The 21,956-nt window shown below is 33.2% G+C and overlaps 3 protein-coding genes across 3 annotated transcripts; 2 read left to right on the top strand and 1 right to left on the bottom strand.

Annotated features, from left to right (window-relative positions):
- Positions 1-1,530: 1,530 nt before the first annotated feature.
- Positions 1,531-3,162, top strand: GCK72_015962 (uncharacterized protein; the record flags this gene model as incomplete). The annotated part of the gene is made up of 4 exons (XM_003098719.2): positions 1,531-1,593; positions 1,648-1,790; positions 2,473-2,915; positions 2,966-3,162. The coding sequence occupies 4 exons, from the start codon at positions 1,531-1,533 to the stop codon at positions 3,160-3,162; spliced, it is 846 nt and encodes a 281-aa protein (XP_003098767.2).
- Positions 3,163-5,896: 2,734 nt separating this feature from the next.
- On the top strand, positions 5,897-7,877 carry GCK72_015961 (uncharacterized protein; the record flags this gene model as incomplete). Its single annotated transcript, XM_003098716.2, has 4 exons — positions 5,897-6,034; positions 6,904-7,099; positions 7,160-7,636; positions 7,795-7,877. The coding sequence occupies 4 exons, from the start codon at positions 5,897-5,899 to the stop codon at positions 7,875-7,877; spliced, it is 894 nt and encodes a 297-aa protein (XP_003098764.2).
- An 8,147-nt stretch (positions 7,878-16,024) lies between these two features.
- On the bottom strand, positions 16,025-19,259 carry GCK72_015960 (uncharacterized protein; the record flags this gene model as incomplete). Its single annotated transcript, XM_053731235.1, has 4 exons — positions 16,025-16,195; positions 16,238-16,526; positions 17,666-17,897; positions 19,037-19,259. The coding sequence occupies 4 exons, from the start codon at positions 19,257-19,259 to the stop codon at positions 16,025-16,027; spliced, it is 915 nt and encodes a 304-aa protein (XP_053586007.1).
- Positions 19,260-21,956: the final 2,697 nt, after the last annotated feature.

Raw genomic sequence — 21,956 nt, 5'->3', positions numbered from 1 at the left:
TAAAGAATTATCTGAAACAGTACAACATTTTTTGAATAATTCCACTGTTTCAAGTTTACGGTATATCAATAGGTCGAAATAGTTTATTAATATTGCGCAGTTTCAAATTATTGCAGTTTAGAATAATGTTTTAATCAAAAAAATAATATAATTAAAAAATACTGTTTCAAGTGTGTTATGTTAATTAGCTTGAAACTTTCAACTTAATTCGATCAACAGATTCCAAACTTATTTAAATATTTTAGTATTTAAAAACTAATGTTTCACAAAAAAAAACACCCGTTAAGTGTCTTCTTCTCTTCATCACCCCTCCCCGTCACACATTCTCTTCCCCTCTTCCCTCTTCCCCCTTCCTCTTCTATACACCCCGCCGACCACTCTTCTCCCATGACTGCTTGGCGCAATGGTAGCGCGTTCGACTCCAGATCGAAAGGTTGGGCGTTCGATCCGCTCAGTGGTCAAAGTTTTTTTTTTAAATTCTCGAGTATTCGACAAGAAAACGGATTATTAACTCCTTTTCAATAGAAGCACTAAAAAATAAATAAGTGAAACAGACATTTTTTTAACAAATATTCTTACTGTTTCAAAACGCACTTTTACTTATTTTTAAATCGGTGTTTGTCATTATTAGTTTTGAAAAATAGAATGCTCTACTTTTGGAATTGCTCCCAAATATTTCAATAAACTGTCTGACAGTGGTAACTTATAATTCAAAATGTTGAAATAGCAATTTTCAGTTCAAATGGATAGCTTTTTCACATTGTTGTAAAAGATGAATATCTACAGTAATTTTTCGAAAATGGTTAATGTGGGGGAGAAGGGGAAAAAGGACGCATTGGAGGATTTATTGTTTCAGTTTGAATTAAACATTTAATGAAAAAGTTGAAAGAGGTGGTTATGGCACGATTAATTTCAACTATAGAATTGAACAAGTCAGAAATTATAAAAGTTAATATAAAAACGTTGTAACAGTGAAATTCAAATTTGTTTGTTGTGAAAATTAGGGAAATGTCTATTTCTAAAATATCAATGATTAAAAACTGCCGAAAAGTTTTTACAAAATTTTGAAACAGTGAAAATATAATCTCACCTTGCGATTTGCATACATATACTGTCTTTAAAAAGTATATCCTTCATTTGGCTCAAAAAATAAATTTATGACTGGAAGTATGATTCCTGAGATTATGGCATTATGTGTGATTGATGTAAATGATGAAACTCAAATCTTGAAACAGTAATCTAAGAATTCAATTCTACTTGTTTTCAAAAATATTGGTTATGTGTACTTTTCTAAAATTTTCATGATAGTTTTGAAACAGTAATAATTTTTCCCATGTGCTATTACATCAAACCACAAAATTCAAACATCGACAACATCGTGAATCTATAGAAATCAAAATCTCAACAAAGATCATACAAAATGTATGATAAAGAATAGATTTTTGCATAACAATAGAGATCAAAGAGCCATTTTTCTTTTCTCTGTGAAGTTAAAAGCACCATTCTTGTATCAAAACGAGAAGAAATGCAATGAATCTTCCCGCGATTCTCTTCCTATCAGTTCTATCCGTCTCATGTTGGGCCGCATTACCGGTAACTCTAAAATTTGGCTGAAATTTTCGCTGAAAATCAAAATCCATTTTTCAGACCTGTCCTACCTCTGGCTGTCCACCGGGAGGGATTTGGAGTGAGTGGACGACCACAGATAATTGTCCGACTAGTTGTGGAGCCTGCTCGAAAGCGTTTTATACAAGAAGATGTTTGACTGAAGAAGCAGGTTGTCCATGCACGTGAGTTATGACGGGGAGTACTGTACTAAGGTAATTGTACTAAGATTGACTGTGAGCTAAGGTTACTGAAGGCTAGGTTACTGTACATTATGCAATCGTAACCAAAGCTAATAAAGGGTAGGTTTGGTAAGGCTAGATTACTGTAGGTTAGGTAAGACTAGAGTACTGTAGGTTAGGTAATTGTATGGCACTGTAGGTTAGGTAGTACATGCTCCTGTAGTCTTGACCCTAGTAGTACATTACTAAGGTTACTGTAGCCTTCACAGTTTTTTGGGTGTCATACCTCATCTTTTCCAGTTAGGAACCCTTTTCCAATATTTCGCTCACGGAGACTACTGTAATAATCCTACAGTAATTTGGCACAAGGCTTCCAAAATTCAAGAGAGATATAGACCGAGATTTATATCAATGGAAAGCTGGGAAAACGCTGATTTCAAATATATGTATATTCAGTTTTTGCACACAAGAAAACAATCCCAACTTTGACCTTGTTTTTCTTGAATACCAGGCATCGAGGGCAAAAACTGAAAATATATTTAGAATGAGCGTTTTCTCAGCTTTCCAGTGATATTGGTCACGATCAACATCTCCAAACTGACTCCATAACCTTTCCTAGTTAGAATAACGAGCGTCAAAATTCCCCCTCCCCTATTTTGAACTCTCTATTCCTAAAATTTTCCAGCGGCAACACGACTCGCTACTACCCGTGCAACACCTTGACATGTCTCTACCCCGCTCAACGAACGTGCTGCATCCCATACGTACCCATGACAATCAACGGATCCATGCAATGCGGACCACTTCCCAAAGAGCCTGCCGTGACGTCTTGCTGCCCACAGGGAGGCTTATGGAGCGAATGGGGAATATTTGTGAGGAATGCAGAAGACACTGCGTTCGAAAAAAATCGACGGTGTTTGACTGAAGCGGCTGGGTGTTCATGTGTCGGGGAGTCCGTCAATACTTCAGCGACAAATACATGCCCATGTCAAAGTTTTGTGGGAACTTACAACAAGAACTTCTCAGAGAAGGCTGTACTTATTGAACCATTAGGACAAACTTTGGATTCCAAGACGTGCATTTATCAAGCTCCATTGAATAAAGGCCAAGAAAATTGTTCTCAATGGGGTTAGTTTTTTTGTTTGTGTTTCACATCATGACAATATACATATTTCCAGGAAATTACGGATCTACCAATGTCATTCGCTACTGGAAAAAAGATGCAACAATTAATTTTACTGAATATCGGATGGCTGACTGTACATCATCTGCCGTTGCGTACTTTAGAGCTTACTGCGATTTCACGACCGGATACTATCGCTTCTATAACACTGACCATGAGATCCTGGCCTGGAGGCAGGTTAGAAAACTATGAATCTGAATTTCTTTTTTTTTGGAATAAAGGGTTATTAATGCATCATTTTCCATGTTAATATTTTTAATGCAATTCCTACAAAAAAAACTGATTTAAAAATCTTTACTGTCACAGATTTGAGAAAAACCTTGAAATTCATATTTTTGACAGATATGTATTAGCTCGGCACAGTCGTTACAACTGCGCTCCACCGAAATTCTCTTGTCTCTTTTTCACCGAGTCTCTCAATTTCACACACTATTTTCTCAGGCCTCAGTAGAGCGTGGTTGTAAGAAGCAGGACTGTTTTTTTTTCACTGTTTCAAAATGTTTCGCATATTTGTTCCTTCCTACGACTCGTTGACTGTTTTCCAGGTTGACTGTTTCAAATTGTAATCTTCTTTTTATTAAGGTATCTAACAGTTTGCAGACTATTTATTAGCGTTGTCATTACATCAAGAATCCAAATTACAAATCTGAAACAGAGAATTTTCTTTACTGTTTCAAAATTTATTGCCTCAGTTTGTTTTTTTTTCTGTTTTGTTTTTTGTTTTTTGTCAATATTTTTTCACAGTTTCAAAATTCAAATTTTAGAATTACATAGATTTATGCTTCATTGTTCTGTTTGACACTTTCATACATTTCAGAAAAATCTGAAACAGTAAAAAATGTTTTTACTGTTTCAAAATTTATTTCTTGTTTTTTGGACATTTTTAAAATTGGAATTTTACTGGTTTTGTATTAAATTTACCTATGAGAAGCTTATTGAAATTATAATTTTTCACCAAAAAAAACTCCGAAACAATAATTTTTTCACTGTTTCAAAATTCTAGCTTCAGATTATAGAGATTTAAGAATCTTTACTATCATAGATTTCAGAAAAACCTGAACATTTTTACAGTTTCAAAATTGCTTGTTTGAACAACTCAATTCGTGATATTTGGATAGCAATTGTAGTCAAATTGTTGATAAAAGTAAAAAATTTCAAAAAAAAAATTTTGAAACAGTAATTTTTTACTGTTTCAGAATTTGAGTTCCGCCTTATTAAAGATTCTTTATTCTGACTGTCATATAGTTGTTCCCTCCAAATTATCCAATTCCGTTTCACCTCCTCCTCCTCCACATAATCATCATCCATCTCCAAACAAAACTTCATTTCCATTTTCCCTGTTCTTCGTTCTCCCAATTCATTTCTTCATTTTCCCTCTGCCAAAATACAATCAACATCCTTCTCCAAATGTCACCTTGACAAAAAGCGAAAAAAAATGCCATCCAATTCATCTACTTTGCATAAAACCCATCAGAAGACGACGTCCCCCCGCTGCGGCGACTCGCAACGGTCCATTTGACGCCCGGGAATCTGTGAGCGAGAGATAATGGGAAGGGGAGAGACGCAGACATGGGAGAATTGTTTAGGAATTGTATTGATGTTGGCAATCGGCCAAAACCAATATGGGAATGAAAATGGAGAAAAAAAAGTTTGGAAAAATGAAAAAATAATCTTTGAAGATAGATTTCTAGTCGGATTATATATGATGAGGAAGTGAAAAGTGATTTATTGAAATTTGAAGAAAAATTGAAGTGACACGACTTGAAAAATGGGCAAAAATTTTTCGAAAGAGTAAGATTTTTGATTGAAAAATTATTTTTTGTATTTAGCATGTTCCGTAGGCCCAGTAATTGAAACAAGTTAAAAAATGATTGAAAAAATTTTGAAACAGTAAATTTTAAGGTTTCTATAATTCCATTAGTGAAGGTCATAAAAATTAATGAACTTATAAGATTTTTTGAAACAGTAACATATTTTGCTGACCAATTCTGCGTGGGAAGTGAGTCTTTGAAATTTTGAAAACTTTTGAAAAATTCATGAAACAGAAATTTTACAGAAATTTTTGTTTGTGGTTTTTATGATTATCGTTTTGTATAACCTGAATTTAGTGCAATACACTCCAAAACTGCCTAGTCAAAAAAAAATTTATGCGAAACAGTAATTTTTCAGAAATACTGTTTCATGGTAAAAATAAATATTCACGGCTCAGGAAATGTTTCGATTTGACCATAGTGGTTTTTTCAATTACAAATAAGGAAACAGTAACAGTTCTCGGGACAAAAATTAATATATGCTCATAAAAATAAAATTAAAAGAAAATTCACTGAAACAGCAATTTTCAAGACAAAATTTCAAAAAAAAAACGTTTTTTTTTTCAAAACTTCAAAATTTACTGTTTCAAAAAAGTTAATTGTGTTGGTCTTCTATTATTAGCGCATTTTAAGAACCAACCTATTTGATTTTTTTCATGAAACAGTAATTTCAAAATTGCACAGGTCGTACCAAAGTTCTTGCAGTGTTGTCCATTGAAACATTAGCTAATAGAATATTTTTTGAAACAGTAAAAAAAAACTTTGAAAACAAAAAATTCTGTCGATTCATTCACCAAGCGGATAGTTCCTAGTATACATTTGTTTATTTTGCGTTTTTTTTTTGAAACAGTAACTTTTTTCTTCGTAAAATTCAATTTCGTTATTCTTCTCCTACTACTGCAAAACTAATACAAACTTGTTGCCATCCGTTTTTTTTGTTACTGTTTCACCGTCTAAGGACAATACCTCATCTCCGAAATTCGTCACCATAACTCGTTTTGGCCTCTTGTTCCCACTTTTTTCGAAAGGTGATACGGTAGATGAACAGACTCCGCCCCCTTCTCGGGTATAAAAGAAAATTTTTGGAATGGGTCGTAGCATAGCTTCTGTACGAAATGATGAAGCTGGTGGTGTCGGGATTCGCCGCCTTGTCCGGTTTCGCTATTTTGGCGCTGACGATTTTCGTCCCGAAGATTTACTGGGAGATGAATGAGCTGCAAGTGGAGGTTGTTGGCGTCGTGGAGAGTTTTAAGGTAGGTTTGAGAGACGCAGAGACGCAGAGAAGCTAGAGTGTCTAGCTTCTCTGCGTCTCTCACAAAAAAAGAGTTCGAACTATGCTAAAAACAGTTAAAAGTTCTCAATTTTTTTTGAGACAGTAAAAAATTGTTTCACTATTTGACATTTTGAATATTGGAAATTGGTTATTTGCGTTATTACTGTAGCCAAAATTTTTTTGTAATTTGAAAATTTTGAAACAGTAAAAAAATTTTCGTGAATTCAACTACTGTAAGAGAGTCATAGAATTTAAAACAATTTCATATGTTTACAATGTGAAACAGTACTGTAATCAGACAAAAATCGAGTTTTGAAAATTTTGAAACAGTAAAAAACAATTTTTTCAAAACCCTATTTTTATCAATGTTGTTTTTTTCGCGGTTTGAAAATAAGGACATTTTTTGAAACGGTAAATTTTTCCACTGTTTCAAATTGTGAACAGCTGAAAATTCTTGTAAATTCAATCAAGTCTCACTAGAATTACCGTAATCGATTATAATAATCGATAAATTAAAGAAAATCGAGTTCTGAAAATTTTGAAACAGTAAAAAATGAAAATTTTTCGGAACGCTTTTTCAAATTGCAAACATCTGAAAATATTCGTAAATTTGATGACCTAGCAGTTGTATTACTTTAATCGAAAAAAAAATATACTGGAATTGAATTCACATCCTCATTGCTGCAATTAAAGAAACATTTTGAAACAGTAAATTTTTTTTTGAAACATTAAATTTTTTAAAAAATTTTTCAGGTTAAAAATTTTAGAGAAGAGTTGCGATAAGAGGTTCACTACCGAATGGAAAATTGGAAATATTTTGAAACAATTTTGAAACAGTAAAATTTTCAGGTGGAAACCGATTCCCTCTGGATCGACCTAATGGATGTCCAAATCAAGCACTCCGCCCCATCCCGTCCCATGGAGAATCCACTTCTCAGAAGGGATAAGCGATTCGCCAAGCTGCCGGATTGGTGTCAGTGTGATTCCGCTCCACAGTGCCCACCAGGACCGCCAGGTCCACAAGGAGCACCAGGTGCCCCCGGAAGTGAGTTACTGTTTCACAAAAAATTTACTGTTTCAAAAACAATTCAACTTTTTTTTTCAGCTCCCGGAGACAACGGACCTCGCGGAATGGACAACCCCCATTCTCTTGGTAGCACCGCGTGCGATTCTCAAATCTCTGGCTGCGTACAATGCCCTCGTGGACCCCCTGGACCTGCTGGCGCAGTGGGAGACATTGGTCCACGTGGCCCAGACGGAGCTCCAGGAGCACCAGGCATCCCATCTTCAACTCATGGCAAGCCAGGACCACCAGGACCTCCTGGAGACGCCGGGGCTCCTGGAGCACCCGGGCAAGATGGAGCACCAGGGCATCCTGGAGCGGATGGACAGAGGCAACGTGGGCAACCAGGACCACCGGGTGCACCGGGTGCTATCGGGAAGGCGGGGCCAAATGGGGTGGCTGGAGAGAAGGGAAGAGATGGAGAGGCTGGAAGTGAGGGAATTCCAGGAGTACCCGGGCCGAGAGGGGCGCCAGGACAGCCAGGAAGTGTTGGGGCATTGGGAGGACCAGGAATTCCAGGTAAGCACTTTTAACACTTTTGTATTAGCAGGGCAAGCTCTTACAACCGCGCTCTACCGAAATTTCTATTGGTTTCGGTAGAGCGCGCTTGTAAGAAGTTTTTTTTCGTGCTGATAATTGATTTAATTGATTTCAAAAAATTATTATTACTGTTTCAGGACGCGACGGACAGTACTGCCCGTGCCCACCACGCTCCTTCATATTGGCTGCCAACTCACGTCGTCATCGTTCTCATGTCTGATCAATGGTGTCCAGTGGAGCGCAATTTCGCCTTGCTCAATTTTGTTACTTTCAATAAAAAATTACTGTTTCAAAATTTTATCTTATAGTAAACATTTTTTTTATAGTAAACATTTTGGAATTTTGAAATTAATTTGTATCCTGTTTCAAGGTAGACGCAGAAAGAACAGAAGATCTGCAACCTCAATGTTGTTATCGCCACATCAAGATTGGAAAATTAATTACTGTTTCGAAAAATTCACAAAATTTTATTATCTGTTACTTGAGCTTTGATTCTAGATACATGCTCGTTTCTAATTTTTTCTACATTTATGATTTAAGCGAAATGAGAAAACAAAATGACAAGGTTACTGTTTCAAAAGTTTCCCAAATATTTAGAATAAAAAATTAATCGATTCCTTTTTGATTATTTTAATAGAAAATTCTTAAATTTGATAGTTATTAAACATTTCTGAAGTTTTTCTTCTGTTTCTTCTACTTTTTCAGTTATAAGTTCATGGTTAAGAAGTATTATCCATTCGGTATTACTATTATCAAATAAAAATTTGTTATTTGAAAATTTTGAAACAGAATAAAAAACTTTTTGAGAACAGTTTTTTTTAACTGTAAATCCATTTGTAAACATCTGTAAATATTTGTGAATCAGATTTACGTACATGTAGTATTACTTTAATCAAAAATTTCAGCTAAGAACAACTTGCAAAATTTTATTGGAATTTTATTTTCTCTCAACCCCTTAAATGAGTTTTTGAAACATTAAAATTTCTGGTGGAAACCGACTTTTTCTGGATCGACCTATTTGGATGTCCAAATCAAGTGAGAATCTCATGGAGAATCCACTTTTCAGAAGGGGCTAGCGATTCGCCGGGAAAAAATACTCGAGTTCACGTGAAAACTTTTTTTATGATAATTTGAATTTTGGAAATGAAAATAAAATGTCGAGACTGTGACAGAGATTCGGACAAACCCCACATGCGTTTTATATATAAAAATGCTAATAAAAGTGTTTTTTGAAATGTAAACAGACACACAGAGACAAATATTTTTCCTTTCATGTTTCTTTGTTCAATGTTTCCGTTTTAGAGACAAGATGGCTAAAGTTTCTACACTAAACCAATGAAAGAATGACACAGCACAATTATAAGGGCCAGTCCCTTTGAGAAGACCGACCGTCTATCAACTCTCATCAGTTTCTATCAGCCACGGAGCATCATCGTACCATTTTTTTTACTGAAAAGAGTTCGATTATGATTTTTAAAATGAATTGTTTCACTTTTAAAACTTACTTTACGCGGACCAGCTGGGACGGGAAAGGCCATCCTTCTCCATTATCTGAGGGATGTCGTTGTCCGGCACTTTGATACGAACGCAGCCTGTCGCCTGGCTGCTTCAACAGGATCCGCAGCTTGGAACATCCGCGGAGACACACTGCACTCGATAGTCTGGTAAGAAAGCATATCAGAAATTCGTTTGAGATTTTTCAGACTCTTGATTTTCTGAAAAAATATGTATAATACTTGGCCGGAATTAAGTTTTTGTTTATAGATAATATAGGTATACTGGTACTTTGTTGCAAAAAGCCTTCTCCATCGTTTTTATACAAAACTATATTTTTTAGAATGTTTCTAATTATATAAACTTTTCAAAATTTTTTTCAACTTTTTGAACCTTTCCGAAGAACGTCAAAACATGATTTGAATAATTGAAAACATACCTTTATAACAATGCGAGAATTCGATGAAAATCAAAAAACAATTAGTGTTTTAGACGCCGCAACCAGTTGGATCCCTTGGAGGATTGTTTTGAAACAGTGAAAAACTGTTTTTAAAAGTTAACGTTAACAATATTTAAATCAATGGTGGCAAATTAAAAAATATTTGAAACAGCAAAAAACATTTCTTGTCTTTTAAGTAAAATCTGATTTATTTTTTGTCCAGGTTCACAATTTCTGAGTTTATTAAAAAAAACGTTCTTCCAGATCTGAAATTCTAAAAGTGAAGGTAATACTTATTTTGACCGTCTTGATGAGCTGTGACAACTGAAAATTTGATTTAGAACGATCCATAGGCAAAAATAGCTGAAAAATCTTAGTTGGAATGGTTTTTCATGAAATTTCAGAGTTGTAAGCCAATTTTCAGCCAATTTTAAACTTTTTGAATTATCATTTATCGAATCAACAATCTCTTCGACATTGAAAATATTTTCTGATCAAAGAGAAAAATTAATTTCTGAAACAGCATACTCAGCAAAAAATGCATGATTTGAAGTTAATTTTTATTCTGTTTCAAGGTAAAAGCAATAACAACCCAAGATCTGCGACCTCAATATTCTTCTCACCACATCAATATTAGAAAATTGATTAATGTTTCAAAAATTCACAAAAATTCTGTTGTTTAGGTTTAAATCGCAACTTTTTCAAAATTGTTTCTATTTTTTTCTAAATTGATGATTGAGAAACGTTTAAATGTTATAACGAATGCACGACAGTCTTGAAAAAATAATTATTTTTGAGAATAAAAATTATTTAAACAAAAAAAGGTTACTGTTTCAAATTTTTCTTTTATTTAAAAAAATTTTAAAAAATTAAAAAATTAATGATTTTTTCTGTTGATATTATAAACATAGTTTTAGTTTTCTAATTTGATAAAATCTAAATACTGAAAAATTCTCAACACGACAATAATTCGTTAAAACAATACGATTGCCTTATACTTCTAGAAAACTATTTCTGCAAAATCTTGTAGATTGTGATACAAGTTTTTAGCTGAAAAAATTTCAGTTTTTGATATATGTAACTGTTTCAACAGCTATTAGTATTTTTGATAAAAAAATTGCTGTTTCAAAATTTTATTTTTAGTTATTTTAATTTAATTTAAAATTATTAGACGTTTAAATATTACATCAGTCACCAATGGAAAGACACTTGCTGCAAACATTGCCATAGTAACCGACGAAATGTTCAATCAATTTTTTAAAACTTTTCTGATGGAAAACAATTAGATAATCATGATTCATAAAACAAGGTTTTTTAATGATGTAATGCTATTGAAAAAGAAAAATTAAAAGTTTTTTCTTCTGTTTCTTTTAGTTTTCAAATATAAGTTCAATTACATGCACGCAGTTTTACTGTAATCAAGTTTTGAACATTTTGAATCAGCTGTTTATATTTTTGACAAAAATTAATGTTTCAAAATTTTGTTTTTAATTTTTTCCTTTCCTGATTAAATATTAATTAGGTCGCAAAACAAATTCATTGAATCTTTTTTTCCAATTTTTCCTATTATATATGTTCTATTATTAGCCTATGGTCCCACTTTTAGTGTGTGGTTCGTAATTCCAATCACTTTTCTGAAGACGTCGTTGGTCACTGATGGCAAGAGTGTTCCTCTGACTCGTTTCAACAACGTGTTTCCTTTTTTCTTTTTATTTCAAATAGTGTCCTATTTTTCTTCCACTTACATAATAATTTAAGCGTGCTGCATCAAAGTTGTAGGTTTTGATACAAGTTTTTAGCTGAAAAAGTTTCAGTTTTTGATATATGTAACTGTTTCAACAGCTATTAATATTTTTGAGAGAAAATTACTGTTTCAAAATTTTATCTTTAGTTATTTTCTTTTGATTTACAATTATTCCACGTTTAAATATTACCGGATAGAAATTATTTAAATATTTATAAAACTCTTGTTTGGGTTCGCCGTCTTCAATGCAGCCAGCTCGTTGAAAATCTCCTTAAGTTGACGGAACATTGCTTTGCTTGTGTCCCCTCTTTTAATTTTCATCGACAGTTCCACATCTTCTTCTTTTTCAGCCCACATACACTTGGTAAGATACACTTTGAAGAGCTGGAAAAGATTTTCGTGAAGTGGGCTGATGTTTGGGTTCGTGGAGCGAGCATTTCTCATTGGAAGATAGCACATTGAAAGATCTGGAAGTAAGTTTTTTTAAATTTAAACTAATAAAAATTCTGAAACTTCATACCTTCCAACTCAGCATGCTCACTTCGTCGATGAACAAGAAGTTTATTCCGGCCAATTCCTTTCTCAGAGCATTAAGAGTAGGCCCATCTAGTGCTCGAAAAGCATCCTCGTTTTCGATCTGAAATCATTTTTAAAAAATTGAAGAACTCGACTGTGATATTTTATCATTTACTACAATTTACACTTTTAGAGATTGATTTAAATAAAAACTTAAAACTTACAGATAATTGGATCAGCGAGTTCAGTGTGTCTCCTCGGATGTTCCATGCCTCGGATCCTGTTGAAGCAGCCAGGCGACAGGCTGCGTTCGTATCGAAGTGCCGGACAACGACATCCCTTAGATAATGGAGAAGGATGGTTTTCCCCGTCCCAACGGGTCCACTGACGAAGCGGAGAAGTTGTTCATCCTAGAAAAATGTCATCCTTGGAGAATTTTTTTTCGTTTTCAAAACAAAATTTGAATTGCAATGATTTAACTTATTGAGAACTTCAAAAAATCAAAAAAGTGAAAAACTTACCCTTTTGAAAACAAAAATAAAAAAGTCATATATTCCAAAAAGTAGTCAAATAATTAGAATTTAATAAAAATCAGAAATATTTACACAATATTTTAGACACCGCAACCAGTTGGACGTCAAAGAGGTAGGTATGACGAAAAAGCCCCCAAAAAAACCTTCAAATTACGAGACAAAGAATTTCTCTGTTAGTCATTTCTCAGTAAACACAAGGACGTCTTGGAAATATGAAAAATAAGAAAGAATTTGTGAAAAAAGAACAGAATTTTGAATTTGAAAAAATAAGAAAGAATTTGGTAAGAAATTCAGAAGTTTGGGTTTCGACACTATTTGTTAAAAAGTTTTACTTTAGCTTTGAGTGCTAGTGTTCTCGCCTCAATAACAATTTTACTGCCTTGAAATTATAACAAAATTTTTGAAACAGTAAAAAAATCGTCTATGGACAATAAAGCCGGTAAAACTGAATTTCAGAAAAGCTATTGTTTCAACATATTCATAGATTTAGCCTATTGTTTTTATAAAAATTCATATAATGATGAGTGGCTTTTGAAACAGTAAAATCAAACTAAAAACGGAAAAAAAGTACTGTTTTACAAGTTAATCATATTATCAGACATCGGGGTTTAAACTTTACTAATTCAATATTTCGACATTTATTGTTTCAAAACCAGCTGTAAGGAAATTACAAAGTATTTAGATAATGATCAGTTGCTCAGTTTTTTATTTATTGAATTTGGGGTTTTTAACGATATAAAAACATTTATTGGGTATTTTTACTGATTCAACGAAATTGAATTTTTTCATTGGTGATTTTGGATTTGCTTCTGATATGGAATGTGCTGCTGAAACACTATTTTTTGTTTGAAGTTTTTTTTTCAATGTCTAAAGACCACGCGTTTAACAAGTGTAATTGGAATACCAGCCGAAACACTCAAATATAAAAAAAATAACTTTTGACACTTCAAATGTTTTTAAATCACAGTTTCAAAATGTTTCGAATACACGTTTGTACAATTTTCTATAATAGTAGCCTGAAATTGTGACTTTCATTAAAAATATTCCAGAAATTGAATTAACTGGTACAAAAATAAAAGTTATTTTCCAGTCAATTGTTATTTCAATAAATAATTATACTGTTTCACAATGTTTTGAAGCGATTTTTAATTTTTTAGTAGGATATTGCATTTTGAAGATTGAACATACAAAAAAACCAATAAACACGGTTTCAATTAGCAGCTTAATTATTTTGGTGCAGTTTTGATTCAATCGTTGTTTTCTAGGACTTTCAAAAAAAAACAGAAAAAAAACATTTTAAAGTTCTGGTTATAACATACTGTGTCAATATTTCCCGCATATTCTATTTTCATGAATCGGTCTCTGCAATATACTCACTTTTTGTGCTTCTTACTGAATCTAATAAAACTTATTTTTTGGTTACGGTTTCAGAACTTTTTTGTTTGCATTAGTTTTTTATTTGATGTGTTTATGACTCCATCTTGATTATTAGCAGCCGTATACTTCAATATTAATCTCGTGAGTATGCCTACAGACTAAAATGTTACTGTTTCATGTATATATGAAACAGTGTTACTCTTTAATTAATTCAGTAACAGCAGAACAGAAACCTTCTAAAGTGTATGTTACACCTCTGAAGAACTTTTCTGGTAAACGATCGAAGAGGTTTTTCAAGTTTATGAGAAAGGATGCTATAGGGCGAAGGAGAGTAAACAGAAGAGCAATATTCAAGAACTGGGAGTACGTAGGTGTTGAATAAGTGCTTGTAGAGAAAAAGGGATCGAAATCGGAATGACTTGAGTAGTTGGCTGCAGCGTAAGATAGCTAACGAAGAAGTTTTAGCAATATGGCTATCAAATTTCAAGTGTGAGTCTGTTAACAATCCTAAATCCCGTACTACTGAAGCTTCGGTGATGGGGATAGAGTCTATGTTATAAAGATGAACCGGGTTTTTGGAACCGAGCCGTCGAAGAGTAGTTTTCGTATGAGCAAGAGGGAGAGAGTTTGCAGAGGCCCATTTGGATACAATATCGATACCTTTTTGCAGAAGAAGAGGGTCATGAGAATAAAGCTTGATATCATCCGCAAAAGCGGCAAAGTGTATGCTGGAAGGAAGAGAAAACAGGAGATCGTTTATAAAGACAAGAAAGAGGAGAGGGCCGGCTACTGTACCTTGTGGAACTCCAGAGGGTATGGGGAACCTTTACTATTCAGAGAACCATTGACCATGACGGAGAAAATACGATCCATCAGGAAGGATTTGAACCAGGAAACGTATTGGGTAGATATACCAAAACTGTAAAGTTTCTTGAGCAAGAGAGAGTGGTTTACCTTGTCAAATGCCTTTCGAAAATCGTATATTCAGAAAAGTGACAAAATTTGGAATACAAAAAACAAACAAACTGTTTGAAACAGTAAGTAAACTTATAACCTTTAAAAATCTTACAGTAAGTTTTCAATAATTTAATTTTAAATTTCTATAATTCTGTGCCCCCAAATAAAATAGATTTAACTTCAATAAACTATTTCAAAGTGCTGTTTCACGGGTTTTGAAGAGTCATTTCAGCTTTTTTAAGTTAGTAATATCCTGAATACATTCAATACTGTTTCCATAAAACATTAATGTTGTTTGGTGCTATTTTGATGCAGTATGATTATTACCAAAAAAATACATTAAAAAGTTGGTAGTTCACTTAATCTAGGCAAAGTTTAAAAATTATAAAACTATTTTTCGGAACAGAACAAAGTATTTTATGAATTACTGTTTCAGAACTTTTTTCTTGCATTTGTTTTTCATTTAGTATTATTTGGGTGTCGATTTTACCTGAAATCAGGATAATTTTTAGATTAATCTAAAGTACTAATCACATTTTTAAGAATCACTATTTTGATGTTTCAGAGAATCCAACTTGGGTTTTGGAAAACTGATTTAAAAATTTTGAAGCTGAAAAAACATTCTGTACACATTTTGATATTTGCCTTCAAAATTACTGTTATTAAAATTATGATTTCACTAACTACTATTTTTGAAACAGCAAAAAAGGTTTTCTTGTTTTTAGCCGCAGTTGCAGTTTCATGCACCACTATTCTACACTTAGAGATTTTTTCTAATTCAACGTTAATAAAATTTAAATCAATGGTGGCAAATTGAAAAATATTGGAAACAGCAAAAAACATTTCTTGTTTTTTAAAAAGTAAAATCTGTTTTAGCTTTTGTCCAGGTTCACAATTTCTGAATTTATTTTTAAAAAAACGTACCGTCTGATCTGGAACTCTAAAAGCGATGGTAATACTCATTTTGACCGTTTTGATGAGCTGTGATAGCTAAAAATTCAATTTAGAACGATCCATAGGCAAAAATCGCTGAAAACTCATTTGGAATGGTTTTTCATCAAAGTTCAGTGTTGTAAGCCAATTTTCAGCCAATGTTCCATGTTTTAAATTTTCATTTATCGAATCAACAATCTCTTCGACATTGAAAATATTTTCTGATCAAATACAGCAGTTAATTTCTGAAACAGTATACTATTTTTAGTTTTGTGTAATTATTACTACTGCAATGTACGTACTAACAGGGGAAATATTTTTTTTAAATTTAAGATATTTCAGAAAAAGTAATTTTTTTTCAACATTTATTATTATCAAAATTCAACTTTTGACAGCGAAATAAAAGCGATACCAAGTAAAGTGACACCAATACCAATATACAATTGTATAATATCCTTCTTTCCCTGGATTTCCTTAAACAAAAAGATTGCCCACAAGCTAACAATAATTCCTGGTGCTTTTGACAGGATTGGGTAGGCGATGACCTGAAAACAGAATAATTAATTAGATAATTAACTCCAAATTACCTGATCCAAATGCTGATTTGCCATGAAAAACGTGGTGACAGCAATACCATACAGTATCCCTGAGACAATGGAAGGCATCGAGAGCTCCGCGTTGACCAGTGGGGTGTTCTTTTTGAAAATTGCGTAGAAAAAGAAGATTACGGTAGAGGTGACAAAGGAACCAAGACAATAAGATAGGATATACGCGCGGACGTCTTGGTGGGATCCCGGTTCGTTGGCAATGATGTAGTTGATTGGGGTGAGGAAGTTACCGTAGAGGAATCCGACGAAGATGGTGAGGAATAGGCAGCTGGAATTTTTTTTTTGAATTGTTGACGTGGTAGATCAAAGCATACTCTTCATTTTTGTAGTTGACATCTTTTTGATAGCACTTCACCATAAGGAGTTATAATCATTAGAAGCTGGGAGAGACGCAGAGAAGGTAGACACTCTCGTTTCTCTGCGGCTCTCCTAGCTTGGAGCCTTCATAACTCAGAAATGGGCGGAGCTAGCAAAAAGTTGTTAACTGCAAAAATAATCTACGTAAAATTTGGCACATTTTTGTTGTTGGCAACTTTTCGATAGCTCCGACCATTTCTGAGATAAGTGCGTTAAAAGTTTGGAGAGACGCAGAGAAGCTAGAGTATCTGACTGTCTGCGCTCACTCCCTTCCTCACGCGGTTAAACTTTCAAAAGACGTAACTTAGTTGGATTTTAGTATTTTCTGCTCATTTTTATATCAAATTGTAGCAAATTTTAAGGGCTTCAAATTGGTATATAATACTATGCAATTTTTTTTTTGATAAAAATTAAAAACTTGAGTTTTCCAAAAAAAGTTTTGGAAAAAAATTTTTGAGTCATATTTCGAAGCTTTGTAAGTTTGACGGAAAGTAATTGAATTTTTATGTAAATTGAAGACAATTTTGAAGGGATACATGAATATATACAGTATTTCACTGAAAAAATCTGAAAATTCCAACAAAAACGATTTTTTAATGCCCAAAAATTGTTTTCCAATGAAGTTGCTAAACTTTAACTTTTTATATCTTTAAAATGAAAACAGCTCGCAAAAAGTGGTTCACTACAAAAATGATCTACGTAAAATTTAACACATTTTTCCACTTGAAAACATTTTTCTAACTCCGCCCATTTCTGAGAAAAATGCGTTCAAAGTTTGGAGAGACGCAGAGAAGCTGGAGAGTCTAACTGTCTGCGTCTCCACGCAAAGCAGTTCAACCGCTTATATCTCAAAAATGAGTGGCGCTATCAAAAAGTTGTCAACTACAAAAATGATCAGCATAACATTTGGCAAATCTTTGCAATTGAAAAAATTTTGTTAGCTCCGCCCATTTTTTAGTTTCGGGCACTTTAAGCCTGAGAGACCAATTAGAGACACAGAGAAGCTAGAGTGTCTGCCTGTCTGTGTCTCTTCATATATACATAACTCACATGATTCTCCTGGTACACGAAACCTCTTGCACCACCAACGGATCCGTCTTATAATCCTCCTCAACACTCCATGGCGCTGGTCGAACTCTCGACGGGATATGTTTAATTGGTGCATAGATAGCTCCGCCCACACATACAGTAACCACTCCTAGAATGTTCAACCAATCGCTTCTCGGGTGTTGTTGAGGGTTAGCGAATAGACCGAACCGGGTGACCGCCCAGCCGACGACGCCTGGAATGTGGGTGGACATCTGGACAAACAGATGGACTTACAGGTGACAGTATTCCAGAGAAGATATCCAATTGCTAGACCAATACCGTCCATGATGAAGACGGTTAGGGAGTTTCCTGGAATATTGGATAGAAAATATTAAAAATTAATGGAATTGGTAAAATCAACTGTGTTTAAATTTATAACCCCTAAAAACTAACACTTTTTTTTGAAAAAAAAATAAATTTTTTGAGATGATTATAAAAAAACGAAAACAATGTTCTTAAAAACCGTTAATCAAGTTTTGGAAAATTTGAAACAGTAAAATTTTTATCATAATTCTGTTTAACGTAACTTGTTTAGTGTTTTTTTTTTCAAATTTCCAGCACATTTTTTAATATTTTCACTAGTTTTTACATTATCTAGAGAACGTATTCACCAAAAGTTCTGAAAATTTGCAGATATACTAAACAAGACATTGTGAACAAGAATAACACACGAATAACTAACAATTATTCAATTTCCGTGAAAAATTTTGCGTCAAAATGTCTGAAAATTGCTCAAACAGACACAAGATAAAAATATGAATTTCAAAGTTTCAATGCTGATAACCTTTATTACTGATGGAAATTTTGTGACAGGGACAAATTAATAACATTTAATTCCGTCACAATTAATTGAAAAAGATTTGAAACAGTAAAAAATTGTGTTTTCTCAAGATTTTTCTGTGATAGTTTTCAAAATAATCAAACATTTCAGCAGAAAAAATGTATTTATTTTTTGAAACGGTACTTTTTATTGTTATTTGTTGATCCGACCGACCAATTTTTTGATTTATCAACCAGAATTTCAATTTCAAAAAATTATTGAAACAGTAGAAAATGTTTTTGACACTTATACATTTTATTACTGTTTCACAAATTTTTCAAAACCCTGAATATATTTTTTAAGCAATGTTCCCATTTATATTGGACTTACTAACGTTCCTAATTAGTGTAATTAATTGGCATAGTGATTCGGCACTCTAGATTTTATTAGCTCGGCACAGTTATCACAACTGCGGACCACCGAAATCCCTTCTCTTTTTCTCTGAGTCTCACAATTTCGGACACTATTTTCTTCGGTTTCGATAGAGCGCGGTTGTAAGAAGCAAGACTCACCAATCGAATAAAACATGCCACTCAACATCGCAATGGGATGAATCGGTGCCGGCGTAGTGGTCAGTGCTACAGTAACCCCGACAAGGAGTTGTCCCAGAGATTGAACCCATTGAAAATACAGACCATCACCTTTATGGAACCACTTTAAAGGGACATACGTCGAGCCGAACGTGATAGCAGACACCACTGCGCACACGATACCCAAAGTTGTGTCCTTTTCCATTTTAAATCGAAACTTTTTGTTTAAAAAAAATAGTTTGAAACGGAAAAAAGTGGTTGGTGTGATACTTGATGACAGTGGGAATAGAAATTTATACTGAATTCGAATTCGAAAATTTGAATAAGTTGGGAATGATGATATTTCGGTGAACAGATAGAGGTGGAAGGGATTATACTTGAAGTTCAAACAATTTATTGGGAAAATGATCAAAAAAATCTGAAAATGAGTCAAAAATAGATAAGCTAGTCATTTTATGGCTTGTTTTGTTGTTTTCGAGCGATAAAATTTGGACAAACAATAGAAAAATGTGTAAAACTTAAATAAAAAAGACAAAATAGCTTGCAAATTGACTTTGACTGTTTTTATTGAATTTTTGACCAATTTTCAAACAGTTAATTGCTAAAAATTAGAAAAAGTACTGTGATTATTTAGTAAAAACCAATAAAATTAGTAAAAATAGACCGATTTTTAAATTTTTAACGCTTCTGACAGTTTACGCCTTCCTTCCTAAAAATGTGCAAAATCAAAATTTTTTTATATTTCTCACATTTTGCATCCTATAACCTAGCCTACCTATAGAAAATTGAAGTGGGTGACTAAAAATGAGTCAAAAATAGATAAGCTAGTCATTTTATGACTTGTTTTGTTGTTTTTGAACGATAAAATAAGGAAAAATGATAAAAAACTGTGTAAAACCTGTTTAAAAAGCAAAATTGGTCAGTTTACTGCTGAAAAGTAGAAGAAGTACTGTAACTATCGAAAAAATCAATTAATGTAGTAATAGAAAAATTTCATATTAAAAAAATCTTTGAAAAAGAAATTGTCTGCTAAACGACGTTCTCCAACTATATAATCGCTGAAACAGTAATTAATTTCGAATCTCATATGTCCCCGGTTTTTATAGAAATAGCAATTTAAAAAATGCGTTGTTAATTACACTAATGAACAGAAAAATTATGCGATTTGGATAAAATTTTTTTTTTAATTCGTCAAAACAGAAGTCTACCAGTAAAAGCAACAATACTAATATAGAAAACCATTATATTTTGAAACAGAAAAAAAAATGATTAGGCTGGAAGTTGTTCAATTCAAAAATATCAGTTTCTAATTCATTTTAGTATTTTAAAAAGAGCACTGACAAAATCCCTACTAAGTTTATTGTAATGATCAGTGTTCTCATATTTCAACGAACTGAACATTTGTTGTTCCCGAAAATCTTTATCTTCACTTCACTCTGAAACAGTAAATGAAAATATCTTGATTTTTTGAACTCTATCACTCAAAAAAACAGAAAAAGCACAGAAAAAAGTTTTTGCAACCCTGGCAATCTTCTGGAGCGGGACATACATTAAAGGAGCAGCCTCTAGTCGAAACGGCCTAGATCATAAACATCTGGATTAGAACTAGCACTAATTAGAACCCAAATGCCTAGATCAGACTTGCAAGTAACTCGCGTCAAAATCAATATGATGAGCTCAAAAATATATCAAAATATAGATCACAGCGAGTTCTATGTCCGTTTCCCAAAACAAGCCGGATGGCTATTCGTTAATGTACCGCGGGCCGGGCTAGAAAGGCTTTTTTGGCCGTTATCGCGTTTTTGACACTTTTTCCCGGCCCGCGCGCCCATTAACAAAAAGCCATCCGGCCCGTAGTAGATCATGGACATAGAACTCGCTGTGATCTACATTTTGATACATTTTTCAGCACATAAAGTTGAGTTTTAAGCAAGTTACTGTTTCGGCCCGGCTTGCAAGCATGGCCTAGAATTTAAAGCAACATTTTTGAAACAGAATGAGAAGTCAGTGAAACTGAATTACTACTGTTTCAAGATCGTACTGTAATGTAAATTCATAGAATTTTTTCTATTGTGTTGTGCACTCATACAACCACAGTCTGAAATAGTTACATGTTATTCGCATGACAATGAACTTTTGCTAATTGAAACAGCTTCGATCGGAAACTGGTACTAATTAGAACCAACTAGAAGATTGTTCAACGAGATTTGACGGTTCTTATTTGCTCTAAGTTTCTGTCAAAGATTCACGATTTAAAGAGTTAATTTAGTTATGAAAAATTTGAAACAGTGAAAAATATGTATATAAAATTTATCAAGAAACGCGCGAAATAGATTTTCTCTCTGTTTCAAAAATTATTGAAACCGAGAAAAATTTTAGTTTTGGGATTGTGTATCCGCCAAAACATAAAATTCTCAGCTACAATTACAAAACTAGAAAAATCGAGAATTTCAGATTTTTGTAGACACGATATACGACTATTAATTAATCTCAACACCAAAAAGTATTTGGACACATCACGTATTAAGCAGAACGCGCGCATTTTTGCTAACAAATTATTTTTGAAACAGAAAAAAAAGTTACAAAGATTATGAGTGAAACACTGGTTATATAACTACTTTTAATTTCACTAATAATTGAGAACTAATAATTTTGAAACTGTAAAATAATTCTTATTTTTAATTAATATCATCATTCTTGAAAACAGAAAAATTACTGTAGAATCTTATTTTTGAATTTATGCTAGCCTTCAGATAAATAACACGGACCATTTAGTATTAATTCATATTTTTTAAACAAAGCTAGATTTTTTTTTGTTTTATGAAACAAGGACATACAGAATCGAGAAAATTGTCTTTAAATTGTCTGAAAGTCACATTTTCCAATTTTTTGTCGTTTTTTT

Source organism: Caenorhabditis remanei, chromosome IV (assembly GCF_010183535.1).
Source record: "Caenorhabditis remanei strain PX506 chromosome IV, whole genome shotgun sequence".
NCBI lineage: Eukaryota > Metazoa > Nematoda > Chromadorea > Rhabditida > Rhabditidae > Caenorhabditis > Caenorhabditis remanei.
The sequence above is the reverse complement of the archived record's forward strand: the minus strand, read 5'-3'. Positions and strand labels throughout refer to the sequence as shown.